At 44.2% G+C, this 14,001-nt stretch overlaps 1 protein-coding gene across 1 annotated transcript in view; it reads right to left on the bottom strand.

The window, feature by feature from the left end:
* CSMD3 (CUB and Sushi multiple domains 3) overlaps positions 1-14,001 on the bottom strand; it is an 819,154-nt gene that overhangs the window by 51,815 nt on the left and 753,338 nt on the right. Inside the window, exons 60-62 of the mRNA XM_084851442.1 lie at positions 9,766-9,939; positions 8,873-8,946; positions 3,030-3,141 (exon numbers count right to left, since the gene is read on the bottom strand). Coding sequence (XP_084707568.1) covers positions 3,030-3,141; positions 8,873-8,946; positions 9,766-9,939 — 360 coding nt within the window. The remainder of the gene's footprint in view (positions 1-3,029; positions 3,142-8,872; positions 8,947-9,765; positions 9,940-14,001) is intronic.

Below are 14,001 nucleotides of genomic sequence, written 5' to 3'. Positions count from 1 at the left end.
GTCAGCTATGGGGAGGGGAGTGCAGTTTCCTGGCTCTCTGCTCAGAGCCCTGTCTAAGAGCATGCAGCCAGGAAACTGAAAAATCCACTGTCCCCAGATGCTGTCTAGGGGTCATAGGATTACTCCCTAAGGGGGTTGCCAAAAGTAACGGAGGACAAGCCCCTTATACATCGATGTAATCTAATGTAATAAAAAACACTGGATATGAGGTGCACCTAATTATACCACAAGGTAAAGAGCACATTCTTGCATTTCTCTCTTTTTATCTGAGAAAAAAGATAGTATAGTATTGTTGTGAACTACAGACATAGCCTAGTGGCCATGACAGCAAAAATATATATTTCTGATATTGTAGCAGTACATGGTCAAACAGAATGAATGTGTATTGTATGCATTGTATGCATACAGATGTGCTAGATGAGAACAGCAGCAATTTCATGGGGAAAGCAGCAGATCAGGTTCATACTGGAACAACCTGAGAATGATAGATTTGCTAATTATTTTAAAAGATAATGTCTTGATAGGCTCTATTTATCTTTTATTGTATTTGGAACTAGGACAAGTCTCCTCTTGTTTCATTTCGGAGTTTGTCTGATTGGGAGCATTTGGGGACATGCCCTGTGTGAAGAAACGCTATGTATATAAATGTTTGCTTATCATCTATAATGCTTAAGTACTGTGTGTGACAGCTGTGGGGCTATGATGTAACTGAGTAGGGCAGAGGCCTAGCTTTGTTACCGTGTATGGAGCCTTAAACAGTTGTAGTTGCCTTGGTCACAGTAGCTTATGAAGGGAGACTTTAGGGCTTTTGAAATATTTAGGGGGAGAAGTTACCTTGGTTTTGATTGGTCAAGAGGGTCAATGAAGTTGATTGGAAGTTGGAGAACATGACTGGCCAGTAGTTTTATAAAAAGGTTGGGGAGAAGTCTGATAAAGTGAGTTAGGACAGTTGGAAAGTAATTGTTAGAGAGTTGGAGTTACTGGTGTTTAGCTGAAGGGGGCCATACTCAGAGCTAGGAAAAGAGTAAGCCAGTCGATGAGAAATCTTCTGGAGGGAGACCGGGAATCCAAAGCTGGTGGCTATGGCAAGCAGGAGGCCCAGCTGTGAGGTCGTGATACTTCAGAAAGGCAGCAGAGCTCAGCACCAGAATGAACCTCAACAAGTTCTCCCTGATGCTGTATCATCACCCCAAGAGCCAGAGACATCAGGAGGGATTGAAGGCAGAGGTAGACTGTTGTACAGCATCCATTTCTGGTTGTGAGTAGGGATGTATGAGAATTCCATTTGTGGGGATGAAAACTCAACAGATTTTTCCAGTCTGACCCTGGAGGATTTCGTTCCGTTTCCCCCAACTGGCATTGACTGAATCTGTAGTGAGTTGATCCAATATGTGGATTCTGGGTTTGTTTTTAATGGTGGCAATTTATGCAAATTGGATTGTGTGTGCGCGCGCACGTGTGCATCTTAACACTTCCGCAAATGGGGTCTCTTTTTAATTTCCCCTGGTCTTTTGCAAGTACACAAGAGCAGATTCAGCTGCTAGATATGTGTAGCCTTGCCTTGTCAATTTCCTTGTATGTTTCAGCTGTCAATGGGAGCACCCAAGTGGAGTAGGTAACATACAAGAAAACTGACAAGGCAAGACTGCATATAGGCTAATTTGCGCACAGTTGCAAAGGACTGTGGGGGTGGGGATAACAGTAAGACAAAGGAAGAATCCATTTGTGTAATTCAGAAGCACTGAAAAAGAAAAAAAAAGTGAACAAAGTAAATGTTCCAAAGGGGTGAGGGTGGGGGACAATATCTCCCACTTGGCAATGTAATCCTCTTGCTATTAAGTGTTGAACTGACACTTGCCAGTGTCCTCCCCCCTTTCAACACTTTCCTGAGCCTCCAACAAGTCCAAAAAGGGGAGTTATATGCTCCCCATCTCCTTTTTGCAGCTCTATCTTGGAATAGTTACTCCTGTTGTACAAATTTCCCCTCCATTTACTGCCCAGTCTTTAAATTTGGGCGAATGTAGGGGCTGGGAAGTAAACGGAGGGGGAAACTTATACAAATTTAAAGGCAGGAGAGTAAATGGAGGGGAAATTTGAGCAATGGGAGTAATATTCCAAGAAGGAGCTGCAAAAACAGGGGGAAAGCTATTGAGAGCTTATTAGCAGAGAAGACTCTCTTATTAAGTATGGCAACCAAGGATATTTAATTTAAGTACATTTAAGCATCCTCATCCTAAAATTTGAACATGTTATTCCCTTATGTACAAACTATCCCTTAATATACCTCTTAGTTTAATAGTTTGTGCCTCTTATACCAATTTGCTAGAAGGTTTTAAAGTATCCTAAGAAAATTGGTGGCAGTGGAAAAGCGTCAACTTGGGGAACTCTGACTAATTGTGGCAGGGAGTGCTATAGGACCTGAAAAATAAACACTGCTAAAAATAAGAAAAGTAGGATCATTCTCCCATATCTTAAAAAAAAAAATGTATATAAGGGGGGAGTATATAACCAAAATGATTTTCACTGTTTGGGAAAGAGGTGAGGGGGCTTATCATGGACGCAGAGGAGAGGTTCTTTTTTCCCCACATACAAGCCACCAATTCTGAAGAAAAAGTTGGCAGCTTTCACCACTGGCACTCTGGGAAGGAAGAATGGCAGCCATAGTGGTGGCCAGAGCTCCACTCTTGTTTTTGTGCTGCTGAAACCACTGGCAAAGCCAGCAGCTTTGATATGGTAAAAAGAAAACACACACACACACTCCCCATCACATGAGAGGAAGGGCAGGGCCACCACGGGCATCCAGAGAAGGATGATCTCCTTCTCTGAGAATGATCTAGAGGTTGGGTAGGTACCTTGATATCTTTCACACTATTGTTATATGAATAAGGATTTCCACAGTTGGTATCTATATTTCAACAACAAAACTTGACACAAAGCATTAATCACCAGAAGTGACTGGCAATACTCCCACTGATATCACGTGCCAGAGGTCTGACCTTGTACTATTTAAGTCTCTTCCTATGACTTACGTATGCATTCTGGCTGAATCCCACTCCATGTAAGATCAGGAAGGCACGTACGAGTTGTAGAGCCTTGAAGAAGGTATCCTTTTCTGCAGTGAAACTGTACAACATTTCCTACCTATTGAAACATTAAGAGTAAGGATAAATTGAACTGGTCAATGACATAAATAAACACACACACACACACACACACACACACCATGGGATAACTTTTTTCAGATCTAATTTCAAAAATACTTGAATTCATATTTATTGTAAGGTCTGTGGGTTGGGTTTTTTTAATACTGCTACAGGAAGGGTTCTATGTACCACAAGGATATTGCAACATGACAATATGATTTTTTTCAGTCAACAATGCATGCCTTCCAACCTTTAGAAAGCTAACAGAAGGTGCCGCAAAGGGAGTGTTTTTCAGGACAGCAGGTGGGTTGAAATCCATCCCCCTGTACCTGGTATTAATTTTTTAAAACCTGACATGATTGCTAAAGATGTGTTCAGTGTCACATCTTGTTTGCCCTAAAGCAAACCTACATGCAGCTGTCATTTGACCTCATAGTGTGACAGCAGCTGAGCTGAGCATTTGGGAAGATGGAAGCCAGAAGTATTGAGGCTCCTTTAGATACTTTCCATGCCAGCTTCATGACCTGATACTACCATATGGGATGTTGGAAAAATCCACAACAGATTCATATGAGTTCAGATTTCTCTGAATCCAACCTGCAGGGCTAGGAGAGACCCATGTGAAAAACTGAAGAGCTGCTGCCAGACAGTGTAGACAATACTGAGCTAAATGGACCCGTGACTCAGTATTGCAGCTTCACTCTCTATGAATATGTTTCTATGTTCATAAACAACTTTACAACAATGGGCAAGAATTATTTCTTTGCCTTGCAGAAGTAATTCCTAAGAACCAGTTTAGGCACCAGTGACAGAGGCAACCTTTGATTTTAGCTGCTTCTGAAATTCACCTCATCTAAATTCTCTCCCTCCCTCAGTTTTGGAATTTATTGTTCCCAGAGTGGAACTGGTGCACTAGAAATTCTCCATTGTTCCCTGTTTTATTTCTGAATGTTATATGGAGCACAGTGCATCCACAGATTTCAGTGTCTTCAGTTCATTTGTATTTTCCCCACATTACTGATGTTGCTATTGGTAATACTGGAAAAAAAGTAATGATGTATATGACTTATCAATATTCCTTTTATGTAATATTTTACATAATGAGCCCATTTGGGGGATAGGGCTCAGCGCTTTGGATAGCCCATTTAGAGTTCTGGCTTGTTCTGACTGAAACCCAGAATTGATACAGAGCCCCACTGAAATTGGAGCCACCAGCCTCCATTGCACTCAAGGCAGCTAGTACAAAACTCCATAAAACTGACCCCAAAGGTAAAGCAAGGCTACTACAAGTATAATGGGGCTATTTTTCTTTCTGAATTCACATCATGCCTTGGATCCACTGAGGTTTAATATAAAGAGAATTGTTGAATTCACACACACACACACACACACACACAAGGGTGCAGACGCGCACACACAAAATAAATTGGAAAAAAGAATTGAGCTTTAAAGTCTTGCATATATGACAGATTGCTCTAAATAAATTGCAGTTATTTCATCTCAGTACTATGTTCTCTTGTAATGGCTTATGGTCAGAGCGTTATAAACAATTTCCTATGTTAGCAGCAATATCTGTGGACAAATATTTCAAGCCACCAGTTCATTTCAGGGAAGCAATTTGTTTTTGAAGATTGCAGATGAAGTTGGAAAAACTGACATCCAAATATATTTTGTCTGTGTAAAATCTGTGTAGCTGTTCAGTAAAGAAAGATCTATAATATAACAAGGGACTGGACAGGTTGGCAAAGATATTAAATGCACAGAATTATTGGTTGTGTTATGTTACAGTTACATTTACATTTACATGCCACAGATGGGACTGAAAGTAGGGCTAAGATGGCATACATCTAGATGCATGTAAAGAATTTTATAAGTATCTGTATCAGCATCTAACTGTAGAAAGCCAGAAGAACAAGTACCAGACCCAGAAACTGATTAGCCATCATGTATTGCTGTTTCAGACTTTTCTGCCTTTTATGAAATGCAGCTACAAAAGCTGCAATCTCAAGCTGAATATTAGGGGCTTCTTAGCCCTTCTGCTGGAAATGTCCTTCCTAAATGGTTTTAAATCTTGCAAAGGAAAAGATGCATATACCAATATCTTGGTGAAAAGCAGTGTATGTTTGTGTGCGTGGGGGGGACTTTTAGTGTGTGTGTGTGTGTGTGTGTGTGTGAGAGAGAGAGAGAGAGAGAGAGAGAGAGAGAGAGTGGGGGCGCAACACTGCCCTCTGGAGCTGATGCTGGTCCCTGCAACATTCTTTATTTTTTTTAAAATATATATTTTCTATAGTTGGGGCAGCTGGACAGATACTCATTTTATAATTTTTACTTAAAATATACTATCCTTCTACGCTTATTTATAAGAGCTGAGAAGCAAACTCCATCAGGACTGCAGAAGCAAACTCCACTTTATAGGTCCATGGGAGACCTATACCAGACCAGGAGCCTAGCATGGTGGGCAGGGGACTTTAACCCTTTGCTCCCCACTGTGATCCCAATCTGAGTTAGGCTTCCATGCCTGCAATTTGCTGAGGGGCACAGCAGAAGACAAAGGATTAAATCTCCCCTGCCCCTGACACTTTGGCCATTCAGATATGAGGTTGAAGACTTTTGCTTTGCTGAAGTCTGGATGCTTTGGAGTGACTAGACTTTTTTTTTTCCCCTCTGTGTATTGGAGAAAGGGAGAGTGCAGAGCTAGATTAAACATGGAGGTTGCTGGCCTCCTACAATATCACTTACAGCTCACCCAGTAAAGTATTTTCAAATTCTGCTCTCATTAAATGCAGATGCCTTTAGCCTCTGTGGTTGTAGAGAAAAGCCTGAAAAAAATATGATCATCTTTGCTTAAGTCCCAGAAGCTCTGAATCTCATTTACAGCCGTGGAGAGTTCCTTGCCCCTCTACTCTGGCTAATGTTACTAATTCTCCTGTCTGCACTGACTATCTTTAATGATCCATCTCACTTTCACTGGGATCAGGAGGGCTGCTGTTTTCTCCACTGTCTCAGGACGGCTTGGATGAATCTGTCCGTTTCACTTTTTCCTGCATTTGGATTTTTTAAAATTTCAAGTTCTTTGCATCCTGAATATGAAGTAATTTGAAAACTGTGGTAAATTTGTATTAAAAATGAACTGAAATAAAATTCTCAGCCTTCTGCACTTGCTAAATTCAGTGGGTACAGCTATTCCCAACATGAAGAGGACGATATTGTACCTGCCTGCTGTTAGTGCTGTAGCCTGCCAGAAAAGAGGTGGCAGCCCTCGTTCAACACAACACACATACACAGGGATTGAAACCCAGAGTTTTAAGAGCTAAGCAGTCAAAGCCCTGGGCCTGGATGGATGATTCCATCCATTTCACATTCCGGTTTTTAAATCTGAGGGTTTTTTCCCTCCCAAGTATGAAGGAATTTGCAAATTTTGGTAAATTCTTATAAAAAATGAACTGAACTGAAATTCTCAGCCATCCCTAGTTTCAAGATGCTTTGTGGAAATTCTTCCAGAAGGGTTTAATGAGGCAGAACCATTTACAGTGCATGCTTACTTGGAAGTAAATCTCATTGTGTTTAATGGTCCCTCGTAGTAGTAAGTGTGTTCAGGATTTTGGTCTCTAACACAAAGATGAACTTTGGAATCGGTGCTGAATGTGTGCAAAAAACATGCTCATTGTACTTTGAAGGCTCCCAAAACATTCCTGCCATTGCCTCCAAGCAACACAAAATGGCCTTTGAAAAAAATATTTGTGCCATATAATAAGCACTTTCTAATACAGCATTTCATACACTCAAATATACAGTATGTATCAGTGCAAATTATATATTGTTAAGAGCATACAAAATTATGGTCCTGGTTTTTCTATTCTTACTGATACCACAACGATGCATTTACATTTGATCAGTTTAGCTTCAGAGCAAGGAGAACCAACCCTCATCAAATTATATTACCTTGAACAAATATGGGTCTAATCCTGCAGTCAGAAGGTCTTTCATGTTTAATGGGAGTTTTACTTCATTAAGACAAAAAAAGTCCTACAACTCCCAGCATCCCACAACTAGCATGGCTGGCTGGGGAATGCTGGGACTTGTAGGACTTTTTTCTGGATAAATATGCATAGGACTGTGCTCTTTGAGAGAATTCCTAAGCTCCCTGGAACTGGAAGAGTATCCCAGGGACTATGGGATACGGTGGATTTCCCAGCCCCTGAGGCCATAGACCCCAGGAAAGTAAGCAAGTTAAACAGCCTTAGGGGCTTGTCTTGTTCAAAATAGCACAAAGGAAGAAGGGAAGGTGAAAATGCCTCCTTCATTACTCCCACCCTGTCTGTCTCTTGCCAGAAGGGCTTAGGATAGACAGCGGGCTCCAAGATTGGAGCCCTCCATCTATCAAGCATCAATCCTGTAGGTTTCCACTCTTAAGTAGGGGTGGACAGACCCACCCCCATCCAGTTTCAGTGGACGGCCGCTGAAGCTCTGCCCCCATTTGTCCCCCCCTGAGCTGCACTCGATCCCCCATGAGCTTGCTGAGCTGCCCACACTCACCCTGGATCCTGTCCGCAAGCGTCTGGCATTTTCCTGAGCTTGTCTTTACAGAAAAAAGGATTCTTAAAAAATGTGCATATTTAAATACACACAAATTTGGGCTGGGAAAGGCAAATGTGCCTCTAATATTGCATATGGTGGGTCTGGATGAGCGCGGGGAACATCCGGGAGGACACAAGCAGGGGCAACTGAAGCCAGAGCGAGGCCAGTGGATGCAGTCCAGGGGTACAGGCAAGGGGGAGCCTGATAGATTCCCAGACCCAGTCAGGTGCCTGTGTCATCCCTACTCTTCAGCTTCTAACAATAAAACATCCACATGTTTTATTTTCAACCAGCATGATATTGCCCCCATTTAATGGAAATATAATTGTAGCCAAACAACTTTCTAAAAACATACAAAAAAACAATGTTTTATCAAAATGGTATTTCCAGTGAGAAGCTGGAAAAGGCAGGGACTGTACTAAGCGATCCCATGTTTTGATACTACTGTTCAGCTGCAAGTATCTGATTCTCATTCATTGCCACCCTTTAATTATCTCTACAATATTCAGCTAAATAAAGTTGAAATCAGAACCAGCATGATTCAGTAGACTCAAATCAGGAAATTCTGGGTTCAAATCCTAATGATGAATTAGTAAGTGCCCTTGAATGCCAACTCAACATTTTCTCAACATTTATAAAATGGGAATAATTATGACCAACTTACAGTGCAATTTTAAGCACATTTACTCAGAAGTAGTTTCCACTGAGTTCAATGAAGCTTACTCCCTACTAAATATGTTTAGGATTCTATGTTCAATTGTGCTGTTATGAAAATAAACGAATAGAACTATTTTTTTAAAAAAATGCACACAACATTTTAAGCAAAGAGTATTACTTTTCCTGAAATTAGCGGTTAGATTATCAGACTTTCTAACAGTTAATAAGACTTCCAATAATTTAAGTACATAAGTCATCTCTGTTCCTCTTTGCAAGCACATTGTACTTACTGTACAGGGTAACAACACCCAACAAAAATAAGGACACTGTGTAGTGTTTTAATAAAAGGAAATAAGGGCAAGAGTTGACAATGCATAGCTGACTATTTTTCAGACACGGCTGCAGCTATCTGATAAAGCAACATTGCTTTTTGGATGACAGTTGGAAGACCACAGCTGTAGACTGAAATGTAAATTCAACTTGACCAAACCTACCTGATAGCCAAATGTGTTGTTTTGTGATCCATGACGGGGAACTCCAGGGTTTTCACATGATGTGCGGGTGGGTTCTAGGACAAAGAGAACATTTCAAAAGAAACAAAATAGTTAATTTTAAAGCAGTTTATAATGAAATCCATGCAAACAGTTTTCAGAAATGTCACCATTTAAATGGAAGTCCCCAAATGTGAATTTCATCACTGATTTATGCAATTGAATTTTATGACAGAAATAACAGCATAAAAAGTGCCTCACAACATTATCCCTCTAAATGAATGAATGAATGAATAAATGAATAAATATCTGTAGGTTTGGACTGTTAGCAATGAAAATTGTGTCCAAATAAAACAAATCATATAAAAGACACATACAGACATTATAGGCACCAAACATACAACTGTAACATACATCTTAGAATAAATCCACTGAAATCAGCGGCACTTAACTTATTCATGGCTAACTTATTGCATTGATTTCAATGGGTCCACTCTAAGCATGACTAAGACTGTATCCAACCCTTAGTGCCTCTTATATGTGATCTTGCTGTACTCTGCTATGATTGCATCCTTTGGCTGAAGGTCTCTAGTTATACAGATTTGATATAGAATGGAGTAGCTAATATTCTGCATATATAGACTGACTTGGACAAAGGTGCTTTTGAAAAATTTCCCTTTCCAGCTGTAGCCCTCGTGTCCCTGAAAAGCCATTTTGGTTGATCCTTCTACCCTCTGGAGCCAGTTTTGGTGAGGACTACAAAAATAAGGGAATCAACCACCTTCCCTGCACAAGTGGATGAGGTAGACTTTGCCCAGTGACATTAAGCAGTTCACGGACAGCGTCAAGAAAGGTGCGGAGCATGCAACACATTAGAACAGATCATCCCATCATACCTATGCAACGGGGAGATGACCCACTCCATGTGCCATCTGTCTGACATATTCGAGTACTGGAACCAACCAACACAAATGGAAGATTACAGCTGAAAGAGACTTCTGACTGATAAATAAAACTCTTGCCTTCCCTTTTGCCTTGAGCAGGTACTCCTGGATCACCACAAAACTTTGCTGTAGAAAAAGAAAATACATGGAAAATATTCTGATAGTTATTTTTTTCAGACTCGTAGATTTGTTCAGGGATGCAGGAGGGGAACAGAAAGCATCAGTTTTCCTGCTGTGCCTGCTTCTCTGCTTCAAAACCTGAAGTGCAATTTTAGAGTGTACACATGTACACACACACACTCACACAGATGCACACTCCATACAGAATGTGCACATTTACATTACTCTGAATATCAGCATTGAGTGAGACTCACTTGTACTTAATCTCTGTATGTCAAAAGCTACTACGAATATCTCGTTGATATGCAGAAAATCCAAAAGTCTTCTTTTTTACTGCTCCTTTGTATGAATAAGAACCCAAACTTTCAAGAAAACTCTTAAAACACTCCTGACACAATTAATTCAGAGCATTCTGGGAGATAAGTTATTTTTTTTTACAGGAGGAACTACAACATTCATCAGTATTTTTCTCCAGACTTTTCCCAGCCATATGCTATCGTTGGATGCTTAGTAACTCTCTGACTGAATAGGTAACCATGGAAACTGGACACCATGGCAATTCAGATCAGTCTTATTTTTTTCTCTAGAATGGGGAAGTGTGCAGAGAAAACATTATTTATTTGTAGAAGACTATATGTTGTAGCAGGGATGTACGAAAGGGATTCACCTTGTCCCGCAGCTTGCTTCACGGTGGGGGGGAGGTGCTTCGCTTCTCCCCCTGAAATTCAGGCCGGGGGGAGGCTCCCCGCCTCGCTCGGCCGAAATTCAGGCCGGGGAGAGGCGCCCCATCTCCCTGGCCATGAAAGAAAAAGTGAAAAAAAACACACACCCCCCGTGATAGGCTACGTAATGATTTACGCAGCCTATCATGGCTAGATTTCCAAGGTCAGCCGTCATAGGCTACGTAAATCGTTACGTAGCCTATCACGGGTGACTTTGAAAAAAAAAAAAAAAGCACGTACGCAAATGGCGGCACCCTATGGGCACCGCCATTTGCGTTCCTTATTTGGTCCCGGTAGTCTACGTAAAGATTTACGTAGACTACGGCGAAAATAAGGGCAATGCTATTTGCGCGTTGTTTTTTTTTCAAAGTCACCCGTGATAGGCTATGTAACGATTTACGTAGCCTATCACAGGTGACTTTGGAAATCTAGCCGTGATAGGCTACGTTAATCGTTACGTAGCCTATCACAGGGGTTTGGGTTTTTTTAACTTTACTTTGTAATGGCGGTGGCAGCAGAAGACCGGCTCCCGCCCCCGCCCCCAACGAAAAGCCGACGAACCACCGCTGGGACCCGCCGCCGGGAGGGACATTCGCCAAAGGTAGGTCCCATCCCGGGGGGGTGGCGGAGAATTTTGCCGCCAATTTCGGGGGGCCGAATGCGTTGGCACTCGGCCCCCCGAAGATTCGGGGAGGAATTCTTGGCCATCCCTACGTAAGGTTCTCTCTTTTCCCAGAAAACTTTGCACTTTCTGTTTTCAAGAGCAACCTGACCATGGCTGAAGTGATTAGGGATGGACGAAAGTCCCTTACCTGTCCTCGAAGCTTGCTACGCGGTGGGGGGGAGGTGCTTCGCTTCTCCCCCCGAAGTTCATGCGAGGGGGGGGAGGTGCCCCGCTTCGCCCGGCTGAAATTCAGGCCGGGCAGGAGGCGCCCCATCCCTCGCTGGCGAAATTCAGGCCGGGTAGAAGCGCCCTGTCTACCCGGCCGCAAAAAAAACAAAAAAACCCCCACCCCTGTGATAGGCTACGTAACGATTAATGTAGCCTATCACGGCTAGATTCCCAAAGTCAGCCGTGATAGGCTACGTAAATTGTCATGTAGCCTATCACGGCTGACTTTGGGGGAAAAAAAAAAGCGCGTACACAAATGGCGGCCCCCATAGGGAGCCACCATTTGCGTTCCTTATTTGGTCCCTGTAGTCTACGTAAAGATTTACGTAGACTACGGCGAAAATAAGGGCAACGCAAATAGCAAATAGCGCAAATAGCGTTGTTAATGGCGGCGGTGGCAGCCGGTCAAAAGACCAGCTGCCGCCCCAGCCCCTGACGAAGACCCGACGAACCGCCGCCGGGACCCACCGCCGGGAGGGACATTCGTGAAAGGTAAGTCCCATCCCGGGGGGGCGGGGGGGGCAGAGAATTTCACCACCAATTTTGGGGGGCTGAATGCGTTGGCACTCGGCCCCCCGAAGTTTCGGGGAGAAATTCTCCCCCATCCCTTGTGATGTTAACGCTTCCGTTTTATGCAACATATCACAATTAACTGGGGAGGCAGCATTGAATCTGACCAAATCACATGGCAGTTATTCTGTGATTTAGGTAGGGGTGAACGAAAGTCACTTACCTTTTCTCGCAGCTTTTTCGTGGTGGGGGGGAGCGCTTCGCTGCTCCCCCCGCGAAGTTCAGGCCAGGGGGGGAGGCTTCCCGCCTCGCCCGGCCGAAATTCAGGCCGGGGGGGGAGGCTTCCCGCCTCGCCTGGCCGAAATTCAGGCCGGGGAGGAGGCTTCCTGCCTCGCCCGGCCGCGAACACGAAAGTAAAAAAAAAAACAAAAACACGTCCCCTGATAGGCTACGTGACGATTCACGTAGCCTATCACGGCTAGATCTGCAAAGTCAGCCGTGATAGGCTACGTGAATCGTCACGTAGCCTATCACGGGTGACTTAAAAAAAAAAAAGTGCGTACGCGAATGGCGGCCCCCATAGGGAGCCGCCATTCGCGTTCCTTATTTAGTCGCTGTAGTCTACGTAAATGTTTACGTAGACTACGGCGAAAATAAGGGCAACGCAAATAGCGTTGCCCTTATTTTCGCCGTAGTCTAAGTAAAGATTGACGTAGACTACAGCGACCAAATAAGGAACGGGAATGGCGGCTCCCTATGGGGGCCGCCATTCGCATACGCACTTTTTTTTTTTTTTTAAGTCACCCGTGATAGGCTACGTGACGATTCACGTAGCCTATCACGGCTGACTTTGCAAATCTAGGCGTGATAGGCTACGTGAATCGTCACGTAGCCTATCAGGGGACAGTTTTTTTTTTTCTTTGATTGCAATGGCGGGGGCGGCAGCCGGTCGAAAGACTGGCTGCCGCTCCCGCCCCGCTCGAACACCGGACGAACCGCCAGCCGGACCCGCCGCCGGGAGGGACATTCAGGGAAGGTAAGTCCCGTCCCGGGGGGGGGCGGGGGCGGGGGGGCGGAGGATTTCTCCCCGAAACATGTTCGGGGGGCCGAACACGTTGGCGCTCGGCCCCCCGAAGTTTCGGGGAGAAATTCTCCGCCATCCCTAGATTTAGGAATGTCATTAAGCAATATGTAAGAATTCATAGACTCAGTAGGGATGGCGGAGAATTCCACCACGGACTCCACCACGGAGTCCCTGGAGTTCATGGCGGAACGGAACAATCTCCCCCGCCACCCTGCGAATCCTCCCTGGGATCGAACCTACCTTTTGTTGGCCATCTGCCCGTGCGAATGGCGGCCCCGGTCTGCGGCCACCATTTCCCTCGTTCTGTTAGCTGTGATAGGCTATGTAAGTATTTACGTAGCCTATCACGGCAAAGAGAAGAGACGTAAATAGCGTCTGCTACACCATTTGCATCCCTGCTCTTTTCGGCATGGTCCGCTACACCATTTGCGGCTGCGGCCCAGGAGCGGATGGAGGTCCAGCTGCAGGCGGCCCCAGCCTGCGGCTCCGCAGACTTGCTGTGGAGCAGAACCAGCTGGGGAAGATTCTGGGAGGAGTGACGGATCGCCTCCCCCACACCGCGGATCCCTGGAATGGAGCCAGGTGAGTGATTCGCCCACCCCTAAGACCCAGAGGAAGCCAAGGATGAGAAAACAGGAAAGGGGTGAAAGACACCTGATTGTTCCATGCAGAGCCACTGTGGTGATGTCATAGGGATGGTGGAGAAATCCGCCATGGACTCCAATTCTTTAGAATCCAGCCCCCTGGAGTCCATGGTGGAAAGGAATTATACCCCGAAATCCCCCCAGGACGGACCCTACCTGCCGCCGGCCGGTCCATCCTCTGCCATCCGCTGCTCCACTTTGCGGCCACAAATGGCA

Source organism: Heloderma suspectum, chromosome 4, assembly GCF_057233095.1.
Source record: "Heloderma suspectum isolate Gila_16-S chromosome 4, 16-S_ref, whole genome shotgun sequence".
Lineage (NCBI taxonomy): Eukaryota > Metazoa > Chordata > Lepidosauria > Squamata > Helodermatidae > Heloderma > Heloderma suspectum.
The sequence above is the reverse complement of the archived record's forward strand: the minus strand, read 5'-3'. Positions and strand labels throughout refer to the sequence as shown.